This window comes from Gopherus flavomarginatus, chromosome 14 (genome assembly GCF_025201925.1).
Source record: "Gopherus flavomarginatus isolate rGopFla2 chromosome 14, rGopFla2.mat.asm, whole genome shotgun sequence".
Classification (NCBI taxonomy): domain Eukaryota; kingdom Metazoa; phylum Chordata; order Testudines; family Testudinidae; genus Gopherus; species Gopherus flavomarginatus.
In genome coordinates, this window is record NC_066630.1 from 29778179 (window position 1) to 29791740 (window position 13562).

Below are 13562 nucleotides of genomic sequence, written 5' to 3' on the forward strand. Positions count from 1 at the left end.
CCAAATTCTTAGAGAGTCACAGACTTCACAGTTCCACATGTACAAGTCTTTGCTTCCACTGAGATCCATGACTATATGCAACATAAATGTTTCATGTTGTAGGCCCAAGTTGTGCTCTCATATATGTTTGCAATTTATACTGAAGTAAAGAGCAGAAGTTGACTTGTAACTGTTTAAGTGTAAGGTTAAAGTGTTCCTAACCATCTTAAACAATGCAATAGAAAAAAAACACCTCCATCTTGGGTTGTGGTGAGAAACCACAACCAGAGAGTGTGTTACTACTGCCTATCAGTGAAATTATATCTTTGCAGTTAGTACATAGTTGCTTATCTATTAATAGTAGTAGTAGTATTGTATCTTTATGCATACAGGTTAAAAACCTAACGAAGATATTCTTTTAAAAATTTTATTTTCTAAAGCACACTGAATATCAATTTTCCAATACCTAAGTAACACTTAACTTAATTAAATTCAATACTGTTTATTCTACCAACTTGAAACTGCTAAAAAAAAGACAAACCTCTGCCAATCAGAAACTAGCTTATGAATAAAAGTATAATTTAATTTAACAAATATGCTTTTATGAATAAGACAGAGTATGCCAATTTCCTAAACCATCTGAAAGGCAGCTATTTATAAAAGCAGCATGATAACTATAAATAGAGTAACTGTAAAAGAGCTCAGTTATGAGATAAATATCTTCTGCTTTGAAAATAAGCAGCTCTTCTGTGCCTCTCAGTCAATTTTTGCACAATTATCATAAAATATTTCACATTAAAATTAGGTATCTAAATCAATGGTTAGGTATTTAAATATGCCCCAATCCTACAAACACTTACATATGTGACTGACTTTACACATGCAAGTTATCCCACTGAGCTTAATGGGATTACTCATGCACATAAAATTGTTCACATGTGTAAGTGTTTGCAGGGATTAAATATGGATTCAAGTGCCTAACTTCAGGTACCCAGTTTTGAAATGTTTGCTCATTTTCTTGTATTATTCTCTCTCTTTTTCCTTTTTAAACTACTTGATTTCAATGCAAACAGTGTGCCCTTTCTTCAGCGTTAAATAGAAGCCCCAAGTTTCAGCATCACCAGTAGAAGTGCAAATGAGGATGGCTGGTTTTTACACCAGGTGTGAAGAGTTTGTTTCATAGTAAAAGCAGTTTCACAACAAAAAAAACAAAACAAAACAAAAAGAATTTGCAATTACTGTTTGAAAGGGAAAGTAGCTTTCAAACTGAAAATTACACGTAAACTTTACTATTGTTTTACTTTAGTGGATAAGAGACATCCACAAAAGCTCAACCCATAAGAAGGCACTCACTCCAAAAACTAGGCGCATTTTTCAGTAAAATAGGAAAGAACAATTGACTTTGTAATACAGGTAGCTATGAGCTTCTGAATCTCATTTACTCATGTATCTTTACTTATGTGGTAGTTCCATTAAGCTGTCTTAGTGGCGAGAGTTAACTGAAGATAACAAAATGCAGATGTAAAGGTGTTGAGGCCCAAATCACTCATTTTATACATAAATGGGGAGAAAGAGAAGGAGAGATGTACCATTGCCTCTCCACAGCAACTTCCATTACCAGGAGCTGATGAGATCCAAATCAAAACAGTTGCAGTATCCAGGAAGAGAACTCAAACAGATCCCTGCCTCTAGCCGTTGCCCGGTCGCACACTAACATATCCTCTCCTTTTACCTTCTGTGTATGCCACATCCACCTCTCCTCCAACAGAGTTAGCTCTTGGATATCCCTGTGCAAACTTGTGGCCAGGAAGAATAATGCAGGGTCAAGATGAACCACACATTGAGAAGGATTCTACCTTACAGTAACAAAAACAAAATATTGAGTTGGAAATGATTTTTCCCATGAAACACCAAGAATTGGCCTGATCTAGTGCTCATATATATCAATGAAACAATTCCCACATTGGATCTGACCTAAATGAGTATAAACAAAGTTAAAACCCAAAAGTGCTCATGAAAGGAAACACGGTGCATTTCTAACCAAGAACCTTGTATCAGCTTAAAGGGGACACAGTCAACTTGATTTTTTTTTAAATTGACCAATTTCAAAACTTCTTGTTTGACAGAGAACCGCCTAATAATAGGTCTTAATTTTTTGGGGGGGTGTGGAAGGAGGAGAGGAAATTATTAAACTTTATAAGGGCTTTTCTGCTCCCACGCTGATGTTTATAAGGGGTCGCTCACAAAAGAGAAAGAGGAAACAGTGAAAATGACTTTATATATACACCAAGTGTGGTCAAATAAACCATCTAATTTTGATATGAAAACTGCAAATCTGAGGAGTAATTCTACAATAAAAGATTTTTCCCCTCTGTTATTACAAGTTCAATATTTGTATTAAATTTCTGTATTTTTCAATATGTTGTTTTCATTGCAAGTAGAGAGAACACACAAAAATATCATTTGGATTTGGGCTGACAAGCACTAGGATACAAGGAAACAGATATGAAATGGTAACATTATTATAAAAATAAACATTTAATAATGAGCAAACATGATCTCATCAAAGGCTTCATCTTAATTTAACAATGGTAGAGACCAGAAGGTTCTTGTGTGACTTTGCTTTCTAAATTCCTGATTAGTTTTTCTCCCTGGAGTTCTCAATTATGGTAGAAATCATCTCCAAGATACTAGGGTGACTGGCACTCTACAAATACATAAGATAGAGAGGTAACAGTATGGACAACTGCTATCAGATAAGAGTGTTAAGAATCTGAGTACTCAGCCTTGCCATTAGGTATTTGGCTGCATATTGTCAGTGCAGAACGCAATTTTACATCATGCTGTAAGCAGCAATGGGAGTCTACAGATCAAAAGGGCATATTGTGCACTTAAGATCTTGATTCTCCAAACACTTAGGCATTTGAATAATCCCACTGAATTATCTATTTTATGTCTACATAATTTGGGTGTTTTTACAGTGTTACTGAATTCAATGAAACTACTCAAATACATTATTAGTAACAACAACAATAATACTAATAATTAAGCTCAAAATCTTGTCCCTTCCACCAAGAGAAATTGGTCCACTTAAAGATATTACCTCACCCTACCTTGTCTGTCTCATATCCTAGACCAATAAGGCTACAAGAACACAACAAATCAATACTAATTATGATATTTACATTGCAATAAGTACCACCTAAAGGCTACAACCAGTTTGGCCTATTGTGCTAGGCACTGTGCAAAAATATCATACAGTAGAAACTCAGTTACGAAAACCTCAGGAATGAAGGCTGTTCATAACTCTGAAACGTTGGTAACCGAACAAAACATTATGGTTGTTCTTTCAAAAATTACAACTGACCATTGACTTAATAGAGCTTTGAAACTTAACTATGCAGAAGAAAAATGCTACTTATCCTATCTTTTTTTTTAGTAGTTTACATTTAACACAGTACTATACTGTATTTGGGGTTTTCTGTTTGTTTGGTCTCTGCTACTGCCTGATTACGTACTTCCGGTCCCAAACGAGGTGTGTGGTTGACTGGTTAGTTCGTAACTCAGGTTCTACTGTGAATGGCAGTCCCAACCAAAGAGCTTACAATCTAAAAGAAGTTTACTCACATGCACAAGCGTTTTTGGTAGAATGTAAGCGATTACCTGTAATACTGCTACCAAAATGTCACCTCACTTCCTCGGTAGAACTGAAAATGATCATCTTGTATCAAAGAATAATACTTAAAGTAAACAATCTTATGAGAACAGGTCTCAAAAGGATATTTAAAAATAATTTTCCTTGTTCTTGGAAATATTTTTATGAGAATTAATTTGTTACAAACTATCACTTCAAATTTTTAAATGATACCCATTTGGGCTTTTCATATGCCATATTAAACCTACTTCAGAAAACCTTTAACAATAAACTATCGCACTTTACTTTTCTCACGCTATTGTACTTCATTAAAAGTCCTTGCTGATTAAATTGTAATTAGTTGTAATGAAGCTTGCTGATAAATCAAGAGAAAACAGCTTCTGCTATGTTAACTGTTTTTAAAACCAATTTCTCCCTGTCATACATACAAATGGTTTATTCAATATAGAAATTGCATTATTTGAACAAAAAAATTATACATTGCACAATCCAATTAGTGTCACCACTACGCACAAGCTCCTTCAAAACAACACAGTCCTTTGTAAAGTTGCGGCCCTTGACATATAGGGGGCTTGTTTTCTAAGCTAGCTGTTCAAGACGACTCAAGTCATGAAAAGCTGAAGATCATTCTTCAGAAAGATAACGTACTGCAAGAGCTAGTGATGGCACAAACTGTAATTTTTATTCTACTTTTGGATTTTCACTGTTCCTCATGAAGTCTGTATTAGTAAAGCTCCCTAGCTTGACAAAGGTTTCAGTGATATCAGAATTCATGCCTCTTTGGAGCAAAGGGAATCTCAGATGGAATATTCTTGGTCCCCAGAGGTCTGGGGGGACATTTTGCACTATTCTGTGGTTCCCTACAGAAGTGGCCTGTACAGTGCTGAAATGCTAACAGATCTGTTTACCATTTTGGGCAAGTGACAATTCAGTACATTTGTCAGCTGTCCAGGAGGATCACTGAACTATACTAGTGATAAAATGGCAATCCAAAAAGAGGTGATAAGGGGAGAGATCACAGACCCTTATTTGGATTGTCTCCCATCTCATAACTGTTGTCTTTAGATGAGTTGTCTGGGATATGTGGTGAAACCTATGTTTAATGATCAGCGTAAACATGACTGAGCAGCAATAGAATGTTACAGACAACTTAAAACTCATATTTCCCTCTGAAAACGCACACTGCTGCCTATGTCTTAAGGCATTCAGCTTATGTGCCCGGGATCCTCAGCCACCAAATGGAAACAGAGTTTTCCTTTCATTCACTAATGTACAGCCAGCCTAAAGGCTCCTCATGACCCAGGCTACTGCTGTCTCTGTAACTCTATTAAAATATAGGATAAACTCATTGTTAAACCCATAAGATACAAGATATTTCAGCAAAAAACATCAAATTCTGCATCAAAATAGGCACCCAAATTTGAAATGTTTGACCTTCAAGAGCATCTGTATGGAATAAATACACTGTATTTCAATAAAAATGTAAACTGTTAAATAATGCAGCAAATTTCGTTCAGTTCTGATATGATAACTCACTTAAGTACCAGGCTGTCGTGCTTTTTTTGGGGGGGGGGGGGTTATTTTTTTAAAACCACCATGAAAATTGTGGCTGCTATACAGACTTCCTTATTCTCTATGAAAATAGTTCCATAAATATTTTCAGTTCAAGTCATGTAATCTATTCAATAACTGGAAAATGTTTATTTAGATTAAAAAAAAACATTATACTATAGTCTACGTCCAAAATTACTTTCAATCAGCAAAACCATAAAAGGGAGCAAGACAGAAGCAGAATGCGTAACAGCTGGTCTCTTTCAACTTTTAATAATTTTTTTTTTACAACTCTTTTATGGTGATTTTTTAAGTGCATATATATATATAACAGGCCTGAACTAGAATGAGGCATATTGCAGTCCGACATACAATTCTACCAATCAGAGATGGATCTCCTCCTTGAGAACTACCGGAAGTCCTAACACACAGAGGGGCAGGTTATGTACTTTGATTACCCAACTACAGTCACACCAGTACGGAAAATTTATGAATTACTGGCCCAATCCTGAAAAGCACAAACTTCACTTTAAATATGTAACTAATCATATTGAAGTAAATGAGATTCATATGGACCAGATAAGGCACTGGTCTAAATTCTTGGTTCTCTTCCTGGCTATGCTGGTGACCTTGGACAAATCACTTCACCTTTCTGTGCCTCTGTTTCACCTATTGCTCTTTAGCTATTTATTTTGTAAGCCCTTTGGAGCATACTATGTGCTTGTACAGTGACTAGCAAAATAGAATCCTAATCTAGAAATATCTAGAAGCTACTATAATACAAACAACAATACTTGGACTATTCTAGTACTTGAAGTTAAACTTGTGCTTAAATACATTGCAGGAGGGGCCTATCTGATTTCCAAAACTGAGTCTTCAAAATCAAAGGGAGAAGGGATAGCTCACTGATTTGAGCACTGGCCTGCTAAACCCAGGGTTGTGAGCTCAATCCTTGAGGGGGCCATTTAGGGATCTGGGGCAAAAATCTGTCTGGGGATTGGTCCTGCTCTGAGCAGGGGGTTGGACTTGATCAGGGTTTCTCAAACAGGGGTCATCGCTTGTGTAGGGAATGCCCCTGGCAGGCCAGGCGCCCGGCTTGTTTACCTGCCCCATCCCCAGGTCTGGGACAATGGGAGCTGCAGGTAAACACACCAGCTTGGCCCTCTAGGGGCTTTCTCTACACAAGCAGCGACACCTGTCTGAGGAAACCCTGGACTAGATGACTTCCTGAGGTCCCTTCCAACCCTGATATTCTATGATTCAAGGTGCTACCTTGGAAATAATTACCACAACACTGAGTAACCAACAGGGTGACATTAAGCCTGAGAGTAGCAACTTTTAGAGGCTGTTCTGGTGGAACAAATCAAGTTAGCCTTCTTGTGTACTGCATACCTGCAGATTCAGGGTTACATTGTGACATTTATACCAGAGCTCTGTTTAGGGGTAAGCAGAGTCACATGGCCTTCAGATGAGTGACAGAGAGATTGTCCCTTAGGCAGAGGGCGAGAGCAGTATGTTAGAGTGAGAATTCTGCTCCAGTGATTATCTTTATAGTGTATTTACCCAACATTAGTGCTTGTGTTGAAATTTTTAGACATTATAACTCAACAATTAATTTGCAGTGGCTGACTCATGAATTGTCAACTACACTTTTTAATCATACTGGCAATATTTTCATAGAAACTGTGTTGTTTATGCAGTGATATGTTCCAACATGAAACCATTTTACTTGTAATCACACCATTTTTTTCCACAGCAACTCAGTTGTCGCAGGTAATGTCATTGGCACATTACAAGAATATGAATACAGATTGTAACAATAAGGCAGAGTGGTCAAGTGGACAGGGAACTCAGCTGGAGCCTTCAAGACCTGGGATGAAATCCTGGCCACACTGAAGTCAATAGGAGATGTACCATTGACTTCAGTGGTGCCAGGATTTCACTCCTGAGTTCTATGCTTTCAATTGAGCCCAGTGACTAAAATAGTTTATTTTGCCTAAGCATATCTGGGGGGAAAAAAATCCTTCAAAACTAAACTTAATAAGAAAACTTGAAATGATGCATATATTTTAAGGCCAGAAGCAGGGCTGCCCGGGGGGTGGAGGGCAAGTGCGGCAATTTGCCCCAGACCCTGGGCCCCGCAGGGGCCCCCACGAGAGTTTTTCAGGGGCCCTGAAGCAGGGTCCTTCACTAGCTCAGGGGGCCCCAGAAAACTCTCACAGGGCCCCCAGAGCTTCTTCCGCTCCAGATCTTCGGCAGCAATTCAGCGGCGGGGGGTCCTTCTGCCCCGGGACCCGCCGCCGAAGTGCCAGGTCTTCGGTGGCAATTCAGTAGCGGGAAGATCCTAGGCCCCCTGAATCCTCTGGGCGGCACTGGCCAGGAGGGCTTATTGTGATTGTCTAGTCTAACCTTCTTTTGTGAACTCTGGTTTTAAGGGGTGAGGAGTATATTTTCCATGCAGGAGAGCAACTACTAGATGAGCTATTTAGTGTAGGTCGAAGCTGAATCTAACTTACTACAGAACAAGAGCCTCCCTTCTAGGAACTCAATCACAGATTGCACTTCTGTTCTTGAAACACCTGCACAGTATGCTATTGCTTTCCAGACTGATCCTAACGGGAAATGATACCCACCAATCTCAACAACATCTCTAGGAACTGTGGGTGCACACCTCTGCTCAAGATCAGGCCCTTAATATGCAAAGATTTATCTGTAACAACTCACACAATGCAGCTCTATTACAAGTTCCCCTCTGGTCATAAAAACATCTTCTGCTATAGGTTGAAGCTTGGCCTACTAGTCTTTACCAAAACTGTGTTAACAAGTACAGAAAAATGGAACTTGCATTAGGTTTTCCAAAAATCTTACAGGTCAAGAAGTTGGTTACTTCTAATGTTTGGTGCATACGTGCACTACTTCCTTTCCTGCCCACAATAAAAATGTAATCAGTATGGTGATTTTAGATGTGACCTTTATATGCATCTGCACCAACTGAGTTTACACAACAAACTTCTGGTTTTGGAGCTATTCAAGATTTTGGATGTAACAATCACTGAATCAAGAAGAATTTACACAATATCTGTAGTGGCTCCTGAAATAAGTACGTGAGGTATATAATACAATAAAAATGTTAATGAATAAATAAATTTATGTCAAGTAAATGACTCAGGTTTTCAAAATTAGTTGGTGTACCAAACAACAGTGCATATTTACTAGGCATTTTAGCATTTCTGAAGCCTTTAACAGCATTCAAAGCTTTACACTCATGTCATCTTCATTCATGTTTTCTTTTAATATTAACTATTAACAAAGCAGCATACCAATAGCCTCCCTGTTGGATTCGCTGAGAGCATGCGCAATGAGCGAGTCATGTACATTTCCCGGGAAGTCTGTTCTACATCTCCCAGCGAAAGTATATCTGTTTTGAATAGCAAGGCAGCCCCCTAAAAAAGCACTCACATGCTTCAACATTGCAGCAACTGAAGTTAGAATTATTATTTGAAGAGGAACAGAAAAGGATACTTGTGACAGCCACTTCTATTTTTTCATAAGAAAGTTTCACCATACTCAGATATTGTTCCATTTATTTCGATCTCAAATTATTTCTCCTTTAAAGTGATCTCTGTGTTTCCTCAAACTTTAACGAGGCATTTGCAAAGGATTCTAGAAATAGCGTTAACATAAGTTAACACTTTGTGCAGCACCCTTTCTTTCCCCAACATTTCATATAGTGCATCACAAAAGGCCCCAGAGGTTGGGCAAACACAGCACCAGGAAAAACACAGTGTGAAAGGGATCTTTATGTGCATGTGAGAGGGCCCAGTGCTAATAACTCAATGTGCTATTGACACATCGCAGTGCAAACAGCTAAGTCTTTTTCAAAATAGCATGAGTCACAGTGTCATTCTTAAACTTTGCATTTTCCAGATTTTGGTAATTTGTGAAACAAACTGTCTTGATATTATTTAAACACATATTTAGTTAATAAATTGAGCCATTGGGTTCCAGAGTGGTGGCCGTGTTAGTCTGTATCAGCAAAAACAATGAGAAGTCCTTGTGGCACCTTAGAGACTAACAAATTTATTTGGGCATAAGCTCTCCTGGGCTAGAACCCACTGGGGAACATCTACTCTTGACTAGCAACATCTGTTCTGAAATCCACACAAGCCACAAGAAAGGTGTGAAAAATGAATACAGTTAGCAGTACTGCAACTTCTTGGACAGTATCCAAATCAAAATGTTTATTCCCTTTTAAAGTTAGCATCTGAGGTACATAAACCACTAGATAATCCTCCACTTTGTAATAATCCTCTATTTAGACACTCGACAAAACTGATCTGAAATAATCTGAAAGAACAGAATGAACAAGTTATTAGAATAATATCTTTCTTTCCCCCACAACAGAGATGCACTGTCTTGAAGCACCATTTCCATCAGAACTCTGCTAAAACATAACACTGGGAGTAGAAGTGGGTCCAGCCCCTGAAAAACTTCAGAAGTGCTGGTCCTGGATAGAAATCCCACTCTGCTACTACAGACTCAAAGAAGCTGTCCATTGTTCCCGACATTCGGGGAAAAATGCAGAGCATCTTAAAGTTATATTTTAAAAAAACTAAACAAGATCCTTTGCCCAGATGAAAACACTTGGTTCCTTAGTAATTCTCTTGTGGCCAATGAAACACTACAAGCGGTAACATGATGTAGCTGTTCAAAGTGTAACACATTTGTGTTTACAGATGTAAATGCAACATTACAAAGCTGTGCCTTTCAGATTGGGGGGAGATGGAAATATTCTCACAGAGCAAAAATCACAGCGGCTCTCTCCATCAATGCATGCCGGGGAGAAAGTGAGCATTTAAACTTTTTAAGGACATTGTGTCCCATTTTGCAGTTTCGAAAAGTAAGTTTTAACCTGCTGGATCAGTACTTAAAATTCCCACCTCCGGATATTCCCCCCCCCCGGCATACACCAAACTCTAATACATACAGAGATATGCAATATAACAGCAACCTGAAGAATAATGAATAAGAACAGAAATGTTCACCTTGTTGTAGCTGTAGTAACCCAAACACTGGGCAAAGTCCAGATTGGAAGGGTCTCCGGGAAGAGAGCTACCAGCTGCAGCTGGGTAAAATCTTACATCCATGCTGGGGGTGGTTTTGGTCCAAGAAGTGCACTTCGAGAAAAGCGCTGGGAGGTTATAACAGATCCACGTTCAGTTCCCTTCCCTGGATCTCTGCTTCAGGGAAAGGACCAAGTTGCTGGAGCTAGCGAGGGAGCCGAATCTTCCTTCGAGGCAAGGGGGACAACCAGGGGAAGGGACCGGGGGAGGGCAGAGCCGGAGAGAGAAGAAAGGCGCCGGGAAAGTGCAGGTAAACAAGGGAGAGGGAGGAGGTGGAGCAGCCCAGGTAGGTGTCTCTCTCTGCCGGGCTAGCGAGGCAGGAGGGGCTGCTATGGCTTGAGAAAGCTCAGTGCCAAGCCACAGGCTTCGCCTCTGCCTTCGGGAGCAGCTGTACACAAAGAAGCCACGCGCCCGGCGCTGCTAAAGCAGCGGCTCTCCCCACGGCGCCTGCCTGCCCCAGGAAGGGGCTGCTGAGCTCTGCCCGGGGCTCGCTGGCCAGAGGGGGAACAAAAGGCTGCCCCGCTGCCAGGGGGAGGAAGCAGGGTCCTGCGCACCCCTCTGCCCGCAGACGATCCAAGCCCCTCGCCTGGCTGCAAGGCAAGCGGGAGAGAAAGAGCTGCCCAGCCCCGCTGTCCGGGAGGGGGTGAGACCAGGCTGGGTTGGGTGGGGGAGGGCGCTGGCGAGGGGGGGAAGGCTCCCACCCTCCTCGGCTACACTGCGTGGAGTTCAAAGTGCCGGAGAAGCAGAGGAGCTGCCGCTACTGGCACCGCTCCCCAGGAGGAATGAATAAGTGAAGCGGGTGGAACAAGGGACTGGGGCCCCTCCCCGCGCCCGAGCTCCCACCCCTCCCACGGCGAGCAGCTGGCGCTCCCTGCGCCCCGGCTGCCTGCCAGCGCTCCTCCAGACGGAGCCCGTGCGCACGCACAGCCGGACTACAGGACAGTGCGCACGCAGAGTGCGCGCACACTCGGGGGGCATGTACAGGGTCAACAGGCTGCACAGACACCTGAACACCCACAGCTACATACAGAGCGGAGACCTAGCCAAAAAGTGCGCAGAGGATACTGCACATCCATCCATGGAGGGCATTTGCAGTGCCACACAATGTTTGCACAGATAGACACACACACACCCTGCACACAGAATATAGTGCATGCACATACCCCATCCAATACCAAGTGTGGAGTGAATAGAGAAAGCCTCGTGCTTGCACACAGTCACATACATAGGGTACAGCACGTACCCCATGTGCACTCACAGTCATAAATACAATGCACAGGGCTTAAAGCTACAGTTGAAGTGTTATGTAAATGCTTAAAATATTAACAATGTGCACACACAGTGCCCAATGTGTGTATTGTGAACACATAAATGAAGCAAAGTGCATATAGACGGCACACACAGCTACACATGCAAGTGTACATAACCTACTCAAGGTAAACATTATAATGCAAAGTTCATGCAAAGTGTACAATGCATTCATACACACATAGTGAACAGTTTGTACATATATACACACATGCCTACCCCTCCCCATTGCTCTGATCCATTCTTCCCTTTCCCCACATCTATTCCTCAGTTTCCCTTAATCCACATGCCCATGTCTCCCTCACCTCTTTGAGTCCTTCCTGCTTCTCCATTTCCCACCTTGTTTTTCCACTTTCATAGTTGCCTCTTACTCAACCATCACTCTAGGAATCCCAGAGCAGACTGCCATTTCCCTAGCAAAATCTACTCCTTCTTTCCTTCCTCCTCAATGCTTTCCATATCTTGTATCTAGACACAAGACCATTATTCACTTGAAAAAAATCTAATAATTTTCCATACTATTTCCTTTAATTTGTTTTCATTTGACAAACTTTCTTTCCGTCTTATTTATTTTTGGTCTTGTTTTGTATTCAAAAGGTATTCCAATAACTGAATGTAAATGGACCTTTCAATTCCTGTCCTATTTTCTTGAAAGATTGTAGGTGAGTAACTTCCACCACTGCATTTTTTTAAATTGCAGCTTGTTTTGTAATGTACTTTATTGATTCATAGTGATATCTTGCTAGCTGAACCTGGAAGTAGAAGAAAGAAAAAGATTCTTCTAGCATAATATCAGATTAAGGCTTTAAAACATAATAGCCTGCCCACAAAATCTCTCTCTCTCTCTCTCTCTCAAATTCTTTGGAAGCCAATGTGAAAGGGAGAACAGTAATCTAAATATGTTTACTCAACCATAGTCACCACACTATTGGATCTGCTGTCACATAGAGATCTATGGAAGCTTTTGTATCCCAAAAATGTTAGCCACAGAACTTTTAAACAAGACCCTGTATGGTAGCATTCATATTTCTGTACAATTGTAGGAGAGGCATGTCTTGTACATCTGCTCATTACCCTTCATAAAACCAGATGACAGAAAAACAAAGGTTCTTGTGACCCCAGACTGTGAAGGAGCCAGGGACAGAGAAAAGATGGATCTGTGGATCCAGAAGAAGGTTGCAGCCCCTCCTCTCCTAACTTCCAGCAGTTAGGAAGCTGAGGAAGCCTATCTTTGAGCATAGGTCCACCCTAACACCCAACTGCAAATCCTTAAAAACCCACCACCAGTAGAAGCTGGCCAGATGTGTGTCCAAAGGTGCTCATCCTCTTGAGAAGAGAGGCTATTCCTATATACATTGCAATTCTTGAAATGGTATTGTGTTCATAAGGTTTTTAATATCATTAAAAAAAATAAGCGAAGGATTTCAGCACAAAATATATGTTATACAAAGAAGTGCCTAGATTAATTTTCAAACATGTTCATTTTGACAATCTCCACAGAAAGAGGCAGCTGCAGACTTTAGGGTCCACCATGCTAGTGTCTTAAGTCTCCTAACTTACAAGAAAATGTAGATAAGTACAATTTTCTTGCACTTTCATGGGTCTGAGAAAATGGGGGAGAGGCATCTATGTGGCTGAGTCCTCAACTGCACAATTATAACAGATACCCATACAACCAAAACCCTGGCCCACTAATTAAAGTCCCTTGCATAGTCCAAACTGACAATCCTCCCTATTATATCATTTCATAACCAAATGTGGGCAGGTCTTATATATGTATGTGTATGTACATAGGTGTGTGCACATGTGTGTAAGAAGCGGATCCATTTTGCATTGTATAGACAGATTGGGCTGTGAACTGTAAATGACATGACCAGCACCAATCATGATGTGTCCTAAATTAATTTTTGCAGACACCTGAAAGACATACAGGATTTTACAAGGGG

At 40.6% G+C, this 13562-nt stretch overlaps 1 protein-coding gene across 2 annotated transcripts in view; it reads right to left on the reverse strand.

The window, feature by feature from the left end:
• TOX3 (TOX high mobility group box family member 3) overlaps positions 1-11067 on the reverse strand; it is an 88681-nt gene extending 77614 nt beyond the window's left edge. For both annotated transcript variants that reach the window (XM_050922549.1, XM_050922548.1), the window contains exon 1: positions 10231-11067. In XM_050922549.1, coding sequence (XP_050778506.1) covers positions 10231-10332 — 102 coding nt within the window. In that variant the 5' untranslated portion in view covers positions 10333-11067. The remainder of the gene's footprint in view (positions 1-10230) is intronic.
• Positions 11068-13562: the final 2495 nt, after the last annotated feature.